Consider the following 13,232-nt stretch of genomic DNA (forward strand, 5'->3'; position numbering starts at 1 on the left):
TTTTCTTGTCACGTTTTACCGCATTTGAATCACGATAAATAATCCTTGAATCTTGGACCTGAGTCAACATGTAGCATCTGTGTCTCTGTCTCCAGCTAAGATGAGCGCAGCCTCCACACCCGTGTCCCGGATGCGTCCGGGATGGCTGTCATCCTCCTTGAAGAACAAGGGTATGTCCCCTGCAGACTGCAGCACCCCGCTGCTGACAGCCTTCCCCGGCAATGATGATGAGCAGGAACGACGTCAGCGGCGAAGGTCAAGAGTCATTGACCTCCAAGCTGCCCCTGACTCCTCCTTTAATGACTCCATATCTCACAGGTGAGCTGTACAGATCAAGGTTTGGCAAACCATAACTTTGAGTGTGGCTTAAGTGACAATCAGTGTGAAGTGATTTCTAAAAGCATGAATCTCATTTTTGTATGCAGTGCTGCAGGAACACCTGCTGCTGTGCCTAAACTGTCAAATGCACAGATCTCCGAGCATTACTCCACCTGCATAAAACTCTCTACTGAGAATGTAAGTATATGTGCTATAAGATGTACTTTACATCTATTACTTTTGAGTGTTAAGACCGGAAACATCAAAGACTAATGGATTTCTTTTTTCTTTTTGGCAGAAAATCACCACAAAAAATGCGTTTGGTCTTCATCTGATAGATTACATGGCTGATATTCTCAAACAGAAGGATTCTGAGATCACAAACTTCAAGGTTTGAGTTTGTTTGATTTCCTTTATGAGCCGTTGTTCCCCAGAATCAAATGTATCTGTTATTTGATCTGAAGACATTTCCTGGTGTTTGCAGGTTCTGAAAATGTTTTAAATGCTTGACTCTTCAGTGAAGTAGAGCGTTAAAGTGTTACGTTACGCTGTCCAGCACTGTGTGGTATCTGATGAAAGCTGCTTTCTGTTGTAATTATTAAGAACTACTTACATGTTAGTTATCGGAGGTTAGCATGGACTAATCATCAGCTTTATTTCACAGCGAGTCGTGTGTTTGATGTTTGCATTACCCCTCGAGGCACATTTGTGATTTCTGTGATATTCGGCTGCGTGGTAAAGATTGACTTGACCGGAGTCGTCCGTGTGTTAAAGGTGGCAGCTGGCACTTTGGATGCCAGTACAAAGATCTATGCTGTGAGGGTGGATGCTGTACACGCGGATGCCTACAGGGTGCTGGGCGGCCTGGGGGCCGAGACCAAACCTGGAGAAGGTGAGACCCTCGCAATGTGCTTGTCTTGTGTTGTTGGATTTTCATTTGAAGTCACTGGAGCTCGGCTGCAGGGTTTCCTGCTTTGTCCTACACAAAGTCAATCTTCTCACATTATTTTAAGTTTTTTCTCTTATTCTTTTTGCATATACAGACCTGAAGGATGAGGACAATGTTACAGGAGGTGAAGTGACGGCCAAGCAGCCCAAAAGAAAGAGACCTCCTAAGAGGACAGTCGAGCAGAACCTGAGCAACATCAACAGCGCCGAGTCTGAGAGGAAGTGTGAGGTACGGTGTCGCACAACAACTGAAGCCCACACCTCAAAGATGACAGTTGTGCTGTTGGACAGAATGCAGTAAGCAGAGTTACCTCCAGGGTAGAACTGACTGAAGCAGTCCTGGTGCTACTTCTCAAGGAACTAAAGGGTTCCTTCATTGTTTCCATCGTGGTCTACAGACCTGCGAAGGCGTGTTAGTCCACTGAAGTATGAAAAAGCAGCACGACATTAGCAGTAAACACTCTGCAGCGCCGCGCGCCTGTTTCATTATAAGAACACATTTACTGCTGCAGAGTGTTTATTGATGCTAGTTGTCTGTAATTAATGGAATGAAACGAAGTGTGTCTCCACAGTAAATCATCTGCTGAGTGTTCGATCATTACTTATTTGCGCTTCAGAACGCCGTGTCTTTCTTTCTGTCTTTGTTTAAATGAGTCGGGAAGCCGACAGCAAAGTCTCACTTTACTTTAATGTTGTCGAGTGCTGTTCTCATATGGATGTGAACTTCCTACCCAGGTGGACCCCATGTTTCAGCGGATGGCCTCGTCCTTCGATGAGAGCAGCACGGCCGGCGTCTTCCTGTCGGTTCTCTTCAGTGAGGACAGTCGCTGCGAGCTGCTGTTTCCCTCCTACATGACGCTCCTGCACTCCAGACCCTCATACTCTCCTCCTCCTGCACAGGGAGTCCCTGCTTCCCCGTTCATGGGTAAAACAAATCATTTTAAATGAATCGCAAGGTCGTCTTTAAACACTGGTGTTTGTCTGAGCTTTAGTGCCACTCAGCTATCTCATCTTTTGAGCTGCTGCTCGGTAGAAAAGCATCTTTCTGTGTTGTGTTCCTGACAGCCGGACTGCAGCGCTCCAAGGAGAAAAGCTCCATCTGCCCGTCGCTGCAGGACTTCTCCTTCACGAGCTGGAACCCTGAGCAGGTCAGAGAAACCACCAAACCTGAAGTTTAAATTGTTCTGATGTAATTCCTTCACATTTCTCAGATTAAGCGGTAATAAAACCATAAATTCCTCTTTACGGTTTGCCATCTCTCTTTGAGGTGAAACCCACCACACATACAGAAACGTTTGATCCTCTGTTGTTTAGCCTATTCCTTTTAATATGTGCACACGAGTAACCGTGTTCCTGCTGACCGGAGGCTGTACTGTGTGGATTAGCATCAGGTGTTTGAGGAACAGGTAATGTTCTGGTAGTCGTCTGGACTTCACTGCGTCCTGCAGGTCTGACTCAACGTGCTCTTCTACCTTCTCTACCCATGTGATCATAAACCAGCTGTAAGTCTTATATACTGAGGCTGTGCTGCTTCTTTCAGACCATGAATCAGCTCCTGGAGAAGATGAAACAGGGAGAACACGTGTTTGATGTGAACGCCGAGCCCGAGGCTGAAGAAGACGACTGCGTTGACTTCGACGGCGACTTTGACGAGGGGGGGGAAGAGTGTGAGGAGAGATCCAAGGACTACAAGGAGGGCTGTGTGGCCTCTGGCTCCGGCAGAGGAAGGTACGGTCGTGGGATGTAAAGCAGCGGAACACTGATGTTTGTATATATATGTATGTATACATATACATATACATACATATATACATGCATACATACCTTTGGGGCTCGTTGTTTTGAATGTTTGCTCACGCTGGTGTTTGTGTGCTGCAGGGATGTGATTCCCATCGGGGAGGGAGACATCACCACCATGTGTCTGCAGCTGTCCTCGCAGCCCAGGGAGTATTCATACTTCAGCCCCAGGACCATGGCCGCGTGGGCCGGACCCGGCTACTGGCAGTTCAAGCCGAAGCACAAGTGTGAGTGAAAATGATGGTTGAACACACGATTAGAGACAATGAGCGGTCAGTAAGTTTCCTTTAGCAAGAAATGCTTCTTATTATCCTCTGTTCATGTACTTGATACGTGTAGGCAGGTGAGAGTTTGTTTTAGTCAATATTCAGCCGTCATGAAATGCCGGAAATGTATTTGGATGCAGCATAATGTTTACACGCGTGTCTTATTCTTGTGTATTTAAGGGATTATTTAGGATTCTGTAACAGCCAAGATTATATGCTACTGGTGCTCGTGCCCTACTGTGTACATCACATTAAATTTAATTTATCTGACGCTTTTGTCCAAAGCGACAAAAAGTGCAAACAATCATGGAGATACAACTCCGAACAGCAAGAATCTTGTAAGTACAATAGCTTCAAACAGGTACAATCGTATAAGTGAACACTGTGAACACTGTGCTAATTCAACTATTAGCTATAAATAACCCAAACCAATATAAGTGCACCATACAAAGAACAGTTATTTAGTTTTCTTCATTCCTCGAGGTGCAGTCCAAACAGGTGAGTGTTCAGTCTGCAGGTGTGAAGACTGTCTGCTGTCCTCACATCAATGGGGAGTAACGATAGCATCTGTTCCCATCTGCTTACTCTGCTCTAGTGGACCACATGCCTGACAAGGAGCCGCGTAAAAGGAAGCCGAAGAAGAACATAGAGATAGACTTTAACGATGATGTCAACTTTGACACTTTCTTCCGCACCACAAGAGTGAGTACAAATACAAGATATTCACATGTAGCCTGATATTTCGTTGCTCTCATTCATCTGCTTGTACCCACATCTAGAAGCGTTGTGTGCTTTTGCTGGCAGCCGATCACTGCAGTATAAACCTTGGTGATAAAACGACCTCGTAAATTTCCACAGTTTTCTTTCCCATGATGGCGTAATGACATGTATTCTCAATGGAATACCAATACATACAAAAGTTATTGTTTTATCTGCAGTCGTAGGTCCTCCGTCACTAGTACTGCATGAAATGACTCGTTTCACTATCGGAACTTTTTATTAATTTGTTCTGAAAACATTTGGAAAGTCTGCAAGATTTAATTATTTATTCAAGTTAGCATAAGGCTAACCTGGAGCTAGCTGGTTCTTTGGACTTCGCAGACTAGTTTGAGCATTGTCCATCCATCCATCCATCGTCTACCGCTTATCCGGGATCGGGTCGCGGGGGCAGCAGCTCCAGTAAGGAACCCCAATCTTCCCTTCTCCGGGCCACATCCTCCAGCTCCGACTAGGGGGATCCTGAGGCGTTCCCAGGCCAGTGAGGAGATATAATCTCTCCACTGAGTCCTGGGTCTTCCCCGGGGTCTCCTCCCAGCTGGACGTGTCTGGAACACCTCCCTAGGGAGGCGCCCATGTGGCATCCTTACTAGATGAACCACCTCAACTGGATCCTTTCAACGTAAAGGAGCAGCGGCTGAGCTTCTCACCCTATCTCTAAGGGAGACGCCAGCCACCCGTCTGAGAAAACCCATTTCGGCCGCTTGTACCCGTGATCTCGTTCTTTCGGTCATGACCCAGCCTTCATGACCATAAGTGAGGGTAGGAACGAAGATCGACCGGTATATTGAGAGCTTTGCCTTCTGGCTCGGCTCTCTTTTCGTCACAACGGTGCGGTAAATCGACTGCATTACCGCCCCCGCTGCTCCGATTCTCTGGCCAATCTCTCGCTCCATCATCCCCTCACTCGCGAACAAGATCCCAAGGTACTTGAACTCCTTCACTTGGGGTAAAGGCTCATTCCCTACCCGGAGTAGGCAATCCACCGGTTTCCTGCTGAGAGCCATGGCCTCAGATTTTGAGGTGCTGATCCTCATCCCAACCGCTTCACACTCTGCTGCGAACCGATCCAGTGACTGTTGAAGGTCACAGACCGATGATGCCATAAGGACCACATCATCTGCAAAGAGCAGCGATGAGATCCTCAGGTCACCGAACTGCAACCCCTCTCCTCCACGACTACGCCTCGATATCCTATCCATGAAAATCACAAACAGGATTGGTGATAAAGCGCAGCCCTGGCGGAGGCCAACATTCACTGGAAACGAGTCCGACTTACTGCCGAGTATCCGGACACAACTCGCTTTGGGCGTACAGGGATTGGATGGCCCTCAAAAGTGACCCCCTCACCCCATATTCCCGCAGCACCTCCCACAGTATCACCCGGGGGACCCGGTCATACGCCTTCTCCAGATCCACAAAACACATGTAGACCGGATGGGCGTACTCCCAGGCCCCCTCCAGGATCCTTGCGAGAGTGAAGACCACCACGGTGTTCGAGGGTTACCGCCCCTTGAGGCACCTAAGACCTTGAGACCACATCTCATCACTGCAGCTTCAGCAATAGAGGTTTTGAACATCGCCCACTCGGGTTCAATGCCCCCAACCTCCACAGGGATGTCTGAAAAGCTCCGCCGGAGGTGTGAGTTGAAAATCCCCAGGACAGGGGCTTCCTCCAGACGTTCCCAGTTCACCCGCACTACCCATTTGGGTTTACCAGGTCTGTCCAGAGTCTTCCCCCACCCCTTGATCCAACTCGGCACCAGATGGTGATCAGTCAACAGCTCCAGCCCCTCTCTTCACCCGAGTGTCCAAAACATGCGGCCTCAGATCAGATGATACGATTACAAAATAGATCATTGACCTTTGGCCTAGGGTGCTCTGGTACCACGTGCACTTATGAGCATCCTTATCTTCGAACATGGTGTTTGTTATGGCCATTCCATGACTAGCACAGAAGTCCAACAATAAACGACAGTTTGGGTTTAGATCAGGGAGGCCCTTCCTCCCAATCACGCTTCTCCAGGTGTCTCCATCGTTTCCTACGTGTGCGTTGAAGTCTCCCAGTAAGACTACGGAGTCCCCTACTGGAGCCCCCTGCAGGGCTCCATTCAGGGTCTCCATTCAGGGTCTCCAAGAAGGCCGAATACTCCGAACTGCGGTTTGGGGCATAGGCACACACAACAGTCAGTTTCCCCCCCCATAACCCGAAGGCGTAGGGAGGCGACCCTCTCGTCCACCGGGGTAAACTCCAACGTAGCGGCGTTTAGCCGGGGACTAGTGAGTATCCCCACCCCGGCCCGATGCCTCACACCTTGGGCAACTCCAGAGAAGAATAGAGTCCAACCCCTATCCAGGAGTATGGTTCCAGAGCCAAGACTGTGCGTGGAGGTAAGCCCCACCAGATCCAATTGGTAGCGCTCCACCTCCCGCACTAGTTCCGGCTCCTTCCCCCACAGAGAGGTGACGTTCTACGTCCCCAGAGCCAGCCTCTGCTGCCCGGGTCTGGTCCGTCGAGGTCCCTGACCATCACTGCCACGCGTGTGACAGCGCACCCGACCCCAGCGGTTTTTCCCATGAGTGGTGGGCCCACAGGATGGATGGATGGATGGATGGATGGATGGATGGATGGATGGATGGATGGATGGATGGATGGATGGATGGATGGATGGATGGATGGATGGATGGATGGATGGATGGATGGATGGATGGATGGATGGATGGATGGATGGATGGATGGATGGATGGATGGATGGATGGATGGATGGATGGATGGCACCACGTAGCTTCTTCGGGCTGTGCCTGACCGGGCTCCGTGGCAAACACGGCCTAACAAACAAACAAGGCCTCTGGGCCTGGCTCCAGGCGGGGGCCCCGGGCTTCCTCCAGGCAGGGTCTCTCCTTTCCCTTTTTTTCATGAAGTCGTTTTCTTTTTGAGCATTGTTGTTATTATTCTTAAATGTATATATCCTAATAACTATCGGCATCGATCAATATGTCATAAAACACACATGGTGATAAGGTTTTTCTGCAGCAGCTCCAACCTGTAAAGTCTGGTGGTGAAGACAATCACATGTTCCCTGAAGTTACCTGGTGTGATGTGACACCATCACTGTCACTCTGGTCTGAATCTCTGATATGAACCTGACTGCTTTCCCTTCGCAGGCTGCGACGACCAACAGCAGGTCTGCTCTCAGTGGCAGCAACAAGAAGACCACTCTGCCCGCAGACTTCCAGTTTCCCCCGGAGAAGCTCTCGCAGCTCAGCCTCAAACCCTCCAGCTCGGTGAGTTACAAACACGACGCTCGCGGGGAAGTGAGTCGGATGTTTGCTGAAACAAATTCATTCCTCGGCTTTTCATACAGAATTCGATTTTTCACCAAATTGAGACGCCGTATAATCTGAGGGGAATGTTTTTGCTTTTATTTCCTCTAGTTGAGTCAAGAAGGCCAGAAGAGGCTGTCCGGAGAGCTCGGAGAAGGCATCGGAGACTACGACTACAACAACGCCAACGACACGGCCAACTTCTGTCCAGGTCTCCAGGTCTGAACTCTTTATCTGGTAGAGCTGAGATACAGAGTACATCCATATGCATATTATTACAAGTTATATATCTGTGTGTGTGTGATATTCTGCAGACATCCAGATGTTTTACAACTCAAAACATTCCCACCTATAGTAGGATTATTATGTCTTCTGTGAATCAGTGTTTGCTTTACAGACTGTTGCTTTGACTGAATAATAATAAAAACAGGATCCCATTATGTGGCGATACAATAGTTAAAACTCGTCTCAATTAGTCTCTGAGCTACAAACACGAACAGCAGGTGATGTGCAAACAAAACACAAGCAGCTTCAGTCCTTTTAGGTCCAACAAGCAAAGCTAAAAAGACTTCAGGTGCCTCCACTCTGCAGATGTCATCGCATGTGTGGCGTGCGCGTAGTGAAAGCGTTATTTTATCGGCCCGTCATATCATCAGAAATGCAGACACGTACATTTATCAGCCCCTGTCCCACACATGGTTATGTGAGCTGTACCCAATACTGGACTGTAGAACCACAACTCAAATAATCTGTCTTTGTCCGTCTTCCTCTCCAGGGGGGTGACAGTGATGATGATGTCGAAGGGTTTGCAGGTTCAGACGACACGCAGCCTTCAGGCGACAGTCTGCCTCCGCCCTCACAAGATCTGGAGGACATCTCCACCTACGGGGAGCAGGATCTGGTACCAGAACCACACAGGGTGAGTAACACTTAGTGCAGGTGGAGCTGTAGGGACGCATGACGGCGGGTTACTGCTGCATCACACTTACCAGTTAACCTACATTATGGCGCTCCTGCTCCGTCAACACACGTGGCCTGGACCTCATGTTCATTCAGCCAATAAAGTAATCTGTGCTGTTTTAAATATGTTTGTCTTCCGTAACATACAGTGTGCTCCCTGACATCGACCTTTTGTAATGCTCTTATATAAAACCGTCAAAGAAACACTGATGCTCAAAATCGTGCGTGAATTTAATTCTTACATTATTGTTTTCTTCAGGTCAACAAGATTGAGATTAATTACGCTAAGACGGCAAAGAAGATGGACATGAAGAGACTCAAGAACGGGATGTGGTCTCTTCTGACCGAGAGCCCAGAAAAGCCCAGCGAGGTAGATCTCAGTGAAGCGTGAGACGCTTGTTATTCAGTCATACAGGTTTTACTTCTGTCTGCAACTTCTTACGATTCATCAGCTTCAGGGTTGAAACATCCAGCCGGTCAGAGCTGTGTGCTCCTGTTTGTAACACTTATCTGTCGCGCCTTAATATCCCCGCAGGAGGCGGACGCTGTGGACAAAGTGTGTGGGGAGAAAGTCTTCAGTCAGACCACCAAGACGCTGCTTCAAAGGTACGAGCCGACCTCCTGCCTGCACGCACTAATGAGCCTCTAATGACTGGACTAAAGAGCATGGCGTGCACACGTGTACAGATGTGCGCACGTGTACAGACATGCACTGTTGATGCGGTGGATCAGATTCTGCTTTGAGACGGAGATTCTTCTCCAATGTGTTTATATTCTTGTAAAGAAAGATCGACCTGTAGCGTTACGTTGTAATAAGAATCTGAATTTGTTCAATACAAGGAACCTTCTTTGGAGTAAAAATAAGAGCAAATATATATTTTTTAAAAACTTAATAAATAAATATACAAAAAACTAATTATATTATATTTAACTTAAAAGTGTAAGATGTGTGCAGGTTCTTAAGTATATAACAGCTGACCACTGGGGGAGGAATCTGCTGTCTAGCCCGGCAGAGATGTTTGAAACAGCTGGCATCAGAACTGAGTCTGACCTGCAGGACTGAGTCTGACCTGCAGGACTGAGTCTGACCTGCAGGACTGAGTCTGACCTGCAGGACTGGGTCTGACCTGCAGGACTGGGTCTGACCTGCAGGACTGAGTCTGACCTGCAGGACTGAGTCTGACCTGCAGGACTGAGTGAGCCTGACCTGCAGGACTGAGTCTGACCTGCAGGACTGAGTCTGACCTGCAGAACTGAGTCTGACCTGCAGGACTGAGTGAGCCTGACCTGCAGGACTGGGTCTGACCTGCAGGACTGAGTCTGACCTGCAGAACTGAGGGGTCTGACCTGCAGGACTGAGTCTGACCTGCAGAACTGAGTCTGACCTGCAGGACTGAGTGAGCCTGACCTGCAGGACTGAGTCTGACCTGCAGGACTCATGAAGGGAACTTGATTGTTTTTCTTTCTCTCGTCTCAGATTGCCGAGCGCGATGGCTCAGAACCTGTCGGTGCCGCTGGCCTTCGTGGCTCTGCTTCATCTCGCCAATGAAAAGGTGAGTTTAGTTTTAGTCTGTTCATTGCACAGAACAGAAGTTGCATTGTTGTATTAGTTCTGTGAAAGTTTAGAGACAAAGTATTGATACTTTAAATGTTTAGAATATTTAAAGTAATTGCCGACAGTTAGATGAGAAGATCCAAACCTAGAACAACTTTCTTCTTTTGTCTTTATATTCCTGTTTAACATCCAGCTTGATATGAAGTATAAAGTCCAGATTATATCCAGATTATATCCTGTTTCATTAGAAATTATTACTATGTTGATAATCCATCAATTCTCTGCTTTCCATGATTTAAAGTGTCTTTGTGTTTTGGACAGAACAAGACATTTAAAGACTTTTCTGACCATAAATCAAGAAATTAATCTTCAGATTAATCTAATAACAATAATCCCGAGGCAGCTACTCCTGTCGCGTGTTCTCGTCTTAATGTTCTTCACATTAAATGAACATTTTTCCTGGAGACAGAAAGAACGTCTGACTTACAAACATTAAAGGAACTGAACTCATTCAGAAATCTATTGAAAGATTTATTCATTTCTCTTTATTGTGTACGATGTGGAATATGTTGTTTTTGCAGAATTTGGAGCTGGTGAAGGTCGATGACATGTCAGATATCATCATCCGACAAGGTCGCTGAGACGTGAATGATGGGATGTCTTCTGGAGAATCACTGCTTGTCTCTCACATCTTCCTTGTTGCTGTTTTCTCTCTCTCTCTCTGTGTCTCTGTCTCTCTCTCTCTCTGTCTCTCTCTCTCTCTGTCTGTCTCTCTCTGTTTTCTCTCTCTCTCTGTCTGTCTCTCTGTCTCTCTCTCTGTCTCTCTCTCGCTCTGTCTCTCTCTGTTTTCTCTCTCTCTCTGTCTCTCTCTCTGTCTCTCTCTCCCTCTGTCTCTCTCTGTCTCTCTCTGTCTCTGTCTGTCTCTCCCTCTCTCTCTGTCTCTCTGTCTCTCTCTGTCTCTCTGTTTTCTCTCTCTCTGTCTCTCTCTCTCTGTCTCTCTCTCTCTCTGTCTCTCTCTCTCTGTCTGTCTCTCTCTCTGTCTCTCTCTCGCTCTGTCTCTCTCTGTCTCTGTCTGTCTCTCTGTTTTCTCTCTCTCTCTCTGTCTCTCTCTCTCTGTCTCTCTCTCTCTCTGTCTGTCTCTCTCTCTGTCTCTCTCTCGCTCTGTCTCTCTCTGTCTCTCTGTTTTCTCTCTCTCTCTCTGTCTCTCTCTCTCTGTCTCTCTCTCTCTCTGTCTGTCTCTCTCTCTGTCTCTCTCTCGCTCTGTCTCTGTCTGTCTCTCTGTTTTCTCTCTCTGTCTGTCTCTCTGTCTGTCTCTGTTTTCTCTCTCTCTGTCTGTCTCTCTGTCTGTCTCTGTTTTCTCTCTCTCTGTCTGTCTCTCTGTCTGTCTCTCTGTTTTCTCTCTCTCTGTCTGTCTCTCTGTCTGTCTCTCTGTTTTCTCTCTCTCTGTCTGTCTCTCTGTCTGTCTCTCTGTTTTCTCTCTCTCTCTCTCTGTCTCTGTCTGACTCTGTCTCGCTAGTTTAATTTTATTTTTTATTTTTTATTTTTTATTTTATTTTTTATTTTTTATTTTATTATTATTTTTATTAATTCTCTAGCAAATTCAGTTTGAAATAATGAAATGTGCAGCATCACTTCCCTTCCTGTGTGTTCTGTACTCTTGATCCTGCGTGTAGATAATTCAGCTTCTCCACCGCCGCACAACAAATGTATATTGTCAAACGAAATAAAAGCTTTTTTCTAAAACATGCTGTAAGTTATAGAACATGTTTACGTGCTTTAATGTAAAACATGGTAAACTTCCTCTGAAGCGTCATGAAGTCTGAATATGTGTCTTTTTACAATTACATTATATGTTGCTGCTCTTCTAGTCGGTTAAACTTTTAATGTCTTTTAAAGTATGTCATGTATTGACAAACGTTGCACAGAAGTGTCATGTCTTCCTTGATTAAAACATCCGTTAACGTGACAGAAACAACTTATTTACGACACGGAACCTTTAATTCTCAATCTTGAGGCCTTTTTTCTTCACGATTCATGTTTTCAATGCAACACTTATGATATAATAACAGTGTTTCACTCTTGCCAGGTCCATTGTCTTACAAACTAAACACAATGTTAGTTATTTTTAGCTGCTTGTGATTCAGAGCCGCCCACAAGTTGTCTGACGTGACGGCTTTCAAGCGTCTCCTCCACCTTCCTACATGGAGGTGGAACCGGTCGGTGCAGCTGGCTGGGTGGGACTCGGTATGAAGCTACGTCACTGAGTCGGCTGAGAAACACCATCACTTCTGTTTCATTTCATTGATTCATTTAGAAAACAAACAGCAGTGATTGTAATCCCGTATCGTCCTCACATATATATAAATATATATATATATTTATATATATATCTCAGTTCCTGATCTTCATCTAATCACATGTGATGTGGAGAAACTGACTTATTGTTTAAGGAATGAGTTGCAAAGGTTTATATTTCATACTGAGGCTCAGACAGGTTTATTTATTAAGCACATTTCAACATCATGTGATACATGCAAAATAAACACTTTATTAGTTATTAGCTCATTAAAGAGCAAAGAGTAGAAAATTAAAACAAGATAAAAATAGAATAAGAGGTTTAAAATACAGGAATACAAGTTGCAGTGTAATAAAAAAATGTTTTTATAAAAGGCAGCAGAAAATATAAGCTTTGATTTAAAAAATGAGTTGTGGCAGATTTGCATTTTTCTTTTTTTTTATAATCTTAATTTGTTAACTACAACTTTATAATAGCTACTGTGCATCCCTGAGGACTCTGGAGATACTACCAGGATTAAAAATAACATACTAATGATGTAAACATACTATGATTATATTGCACATATGATAAATACTAACAGCTGACTTCAAAGTGCACATACAGGGTTATGATTTATTTACAGTTCCTACAGTATTACACTACAGTACAGGTCACTGAGCCGACGCTCTTATCCAGAGCGACATTGAACTAAGTACGGGGACAGTCTCAGGGTTAAGTGCCTTGCTCAGGGGCACACTGGTGGCAGTCTGGTCAGTTTGTTTGGAGGGCGTACCACTAGACCATCACCATCTAATCTATCTTGATCGTGCAAATAAACTAAACATGCATTTTAATAAGCCAAAAAGATGTCAATTCAAATGCCAGTGCTTTAAGAAATAAACTCCTTCCTGTTACTAATCTAATATCTATTATTGTTGAAGCTCAGCTGCTGTTAATAAATAACTTTTTTATGGTGAAAGAATATCATTGAATTAAGTTGTGATTGTTT

General features: G+C 45.8%; 1 protein-coding gene across 1 annotated transcript in view; it reads left to right on the plus strand.

Moving 5' to 3' along the window:
• The window catches only part of ncaph (non-SMC condensin I complex, subunit H), a 12,255-nt gene extending 1,542 nt beyond the window's left edge, over positions 1–10,713 (plus strand). The window contains exons 2-18 of the mRNA XM_029440014.1: positions 96–318; positions 426–516; positions 617–709; positions 1,093–1,210; positions 1,362–1,495; positions 2,002–2,191; positions 2,332–2,414; positions 2,807–2,994; positions 3,145–3,290; positions 3,925–4,031; positions 7,272–7,391; positions 7,542–7,649; positions 8,206–8,349; positions 8,650–8,760; positions 8,926–8,996; positions 9,868–9,943; positions 10,527–10,713. Coding sequence (XP_029295874.1) covers positions 101–318; positions 426–516; positions 617–709; positions 1,093–1,210; positions 1,362–1,495; positions 2,002–2,191; positions 2,332–2,414; positions 2,807–2,994; positions 3,145–3,290; positions 3,925–4,031; positions 7,272–7,391; positions 7,542–7,649; positions 8,206–8,349; positions 8,650–8,760; positions 8,926–8,996; positions 9,868–9,943; positions 10,527–10,586 — 2,058 coding nt within the window. The 5' untranslated portion in view covers positions 96–100 and the 3' untranslated portion in view covers positions 10,587–10,713. The remainder of the gene's footprint in view (positions 1–95; positions 319–425; positions 517–616; positions 710–1,092; positions 1,211–1,361; positions 1,496–2,001; positions 2,192–2,331; positions 2,415–2,806; positions 2,995–3,144; positions 3,291–3,924; positions 4,032–7,271; positions 7,392–7,541; positions 7,650–8,205; positions 8,350–8,649; positions 8,761–8,925; positions 8,997–9,867; positions 9,944–10,526) is intronic.
• The last annotated feature ends 2,519 nt before the right edge of the window (positions 10,714–13,232 follow it).

Source organism: Cottoperca gobio, chromosome 9 (assembly GCF_900634415.1).
Source record: "Cottoperca gobio chromosome 9, fCotGob3.1, whole genome shotgun sequence".
NCBI lineage: Eukaryota > Metazoa > Chordata > Actinopteri > Perciformes > Bovichtidae > Cottoperca > Cottoperca gobio.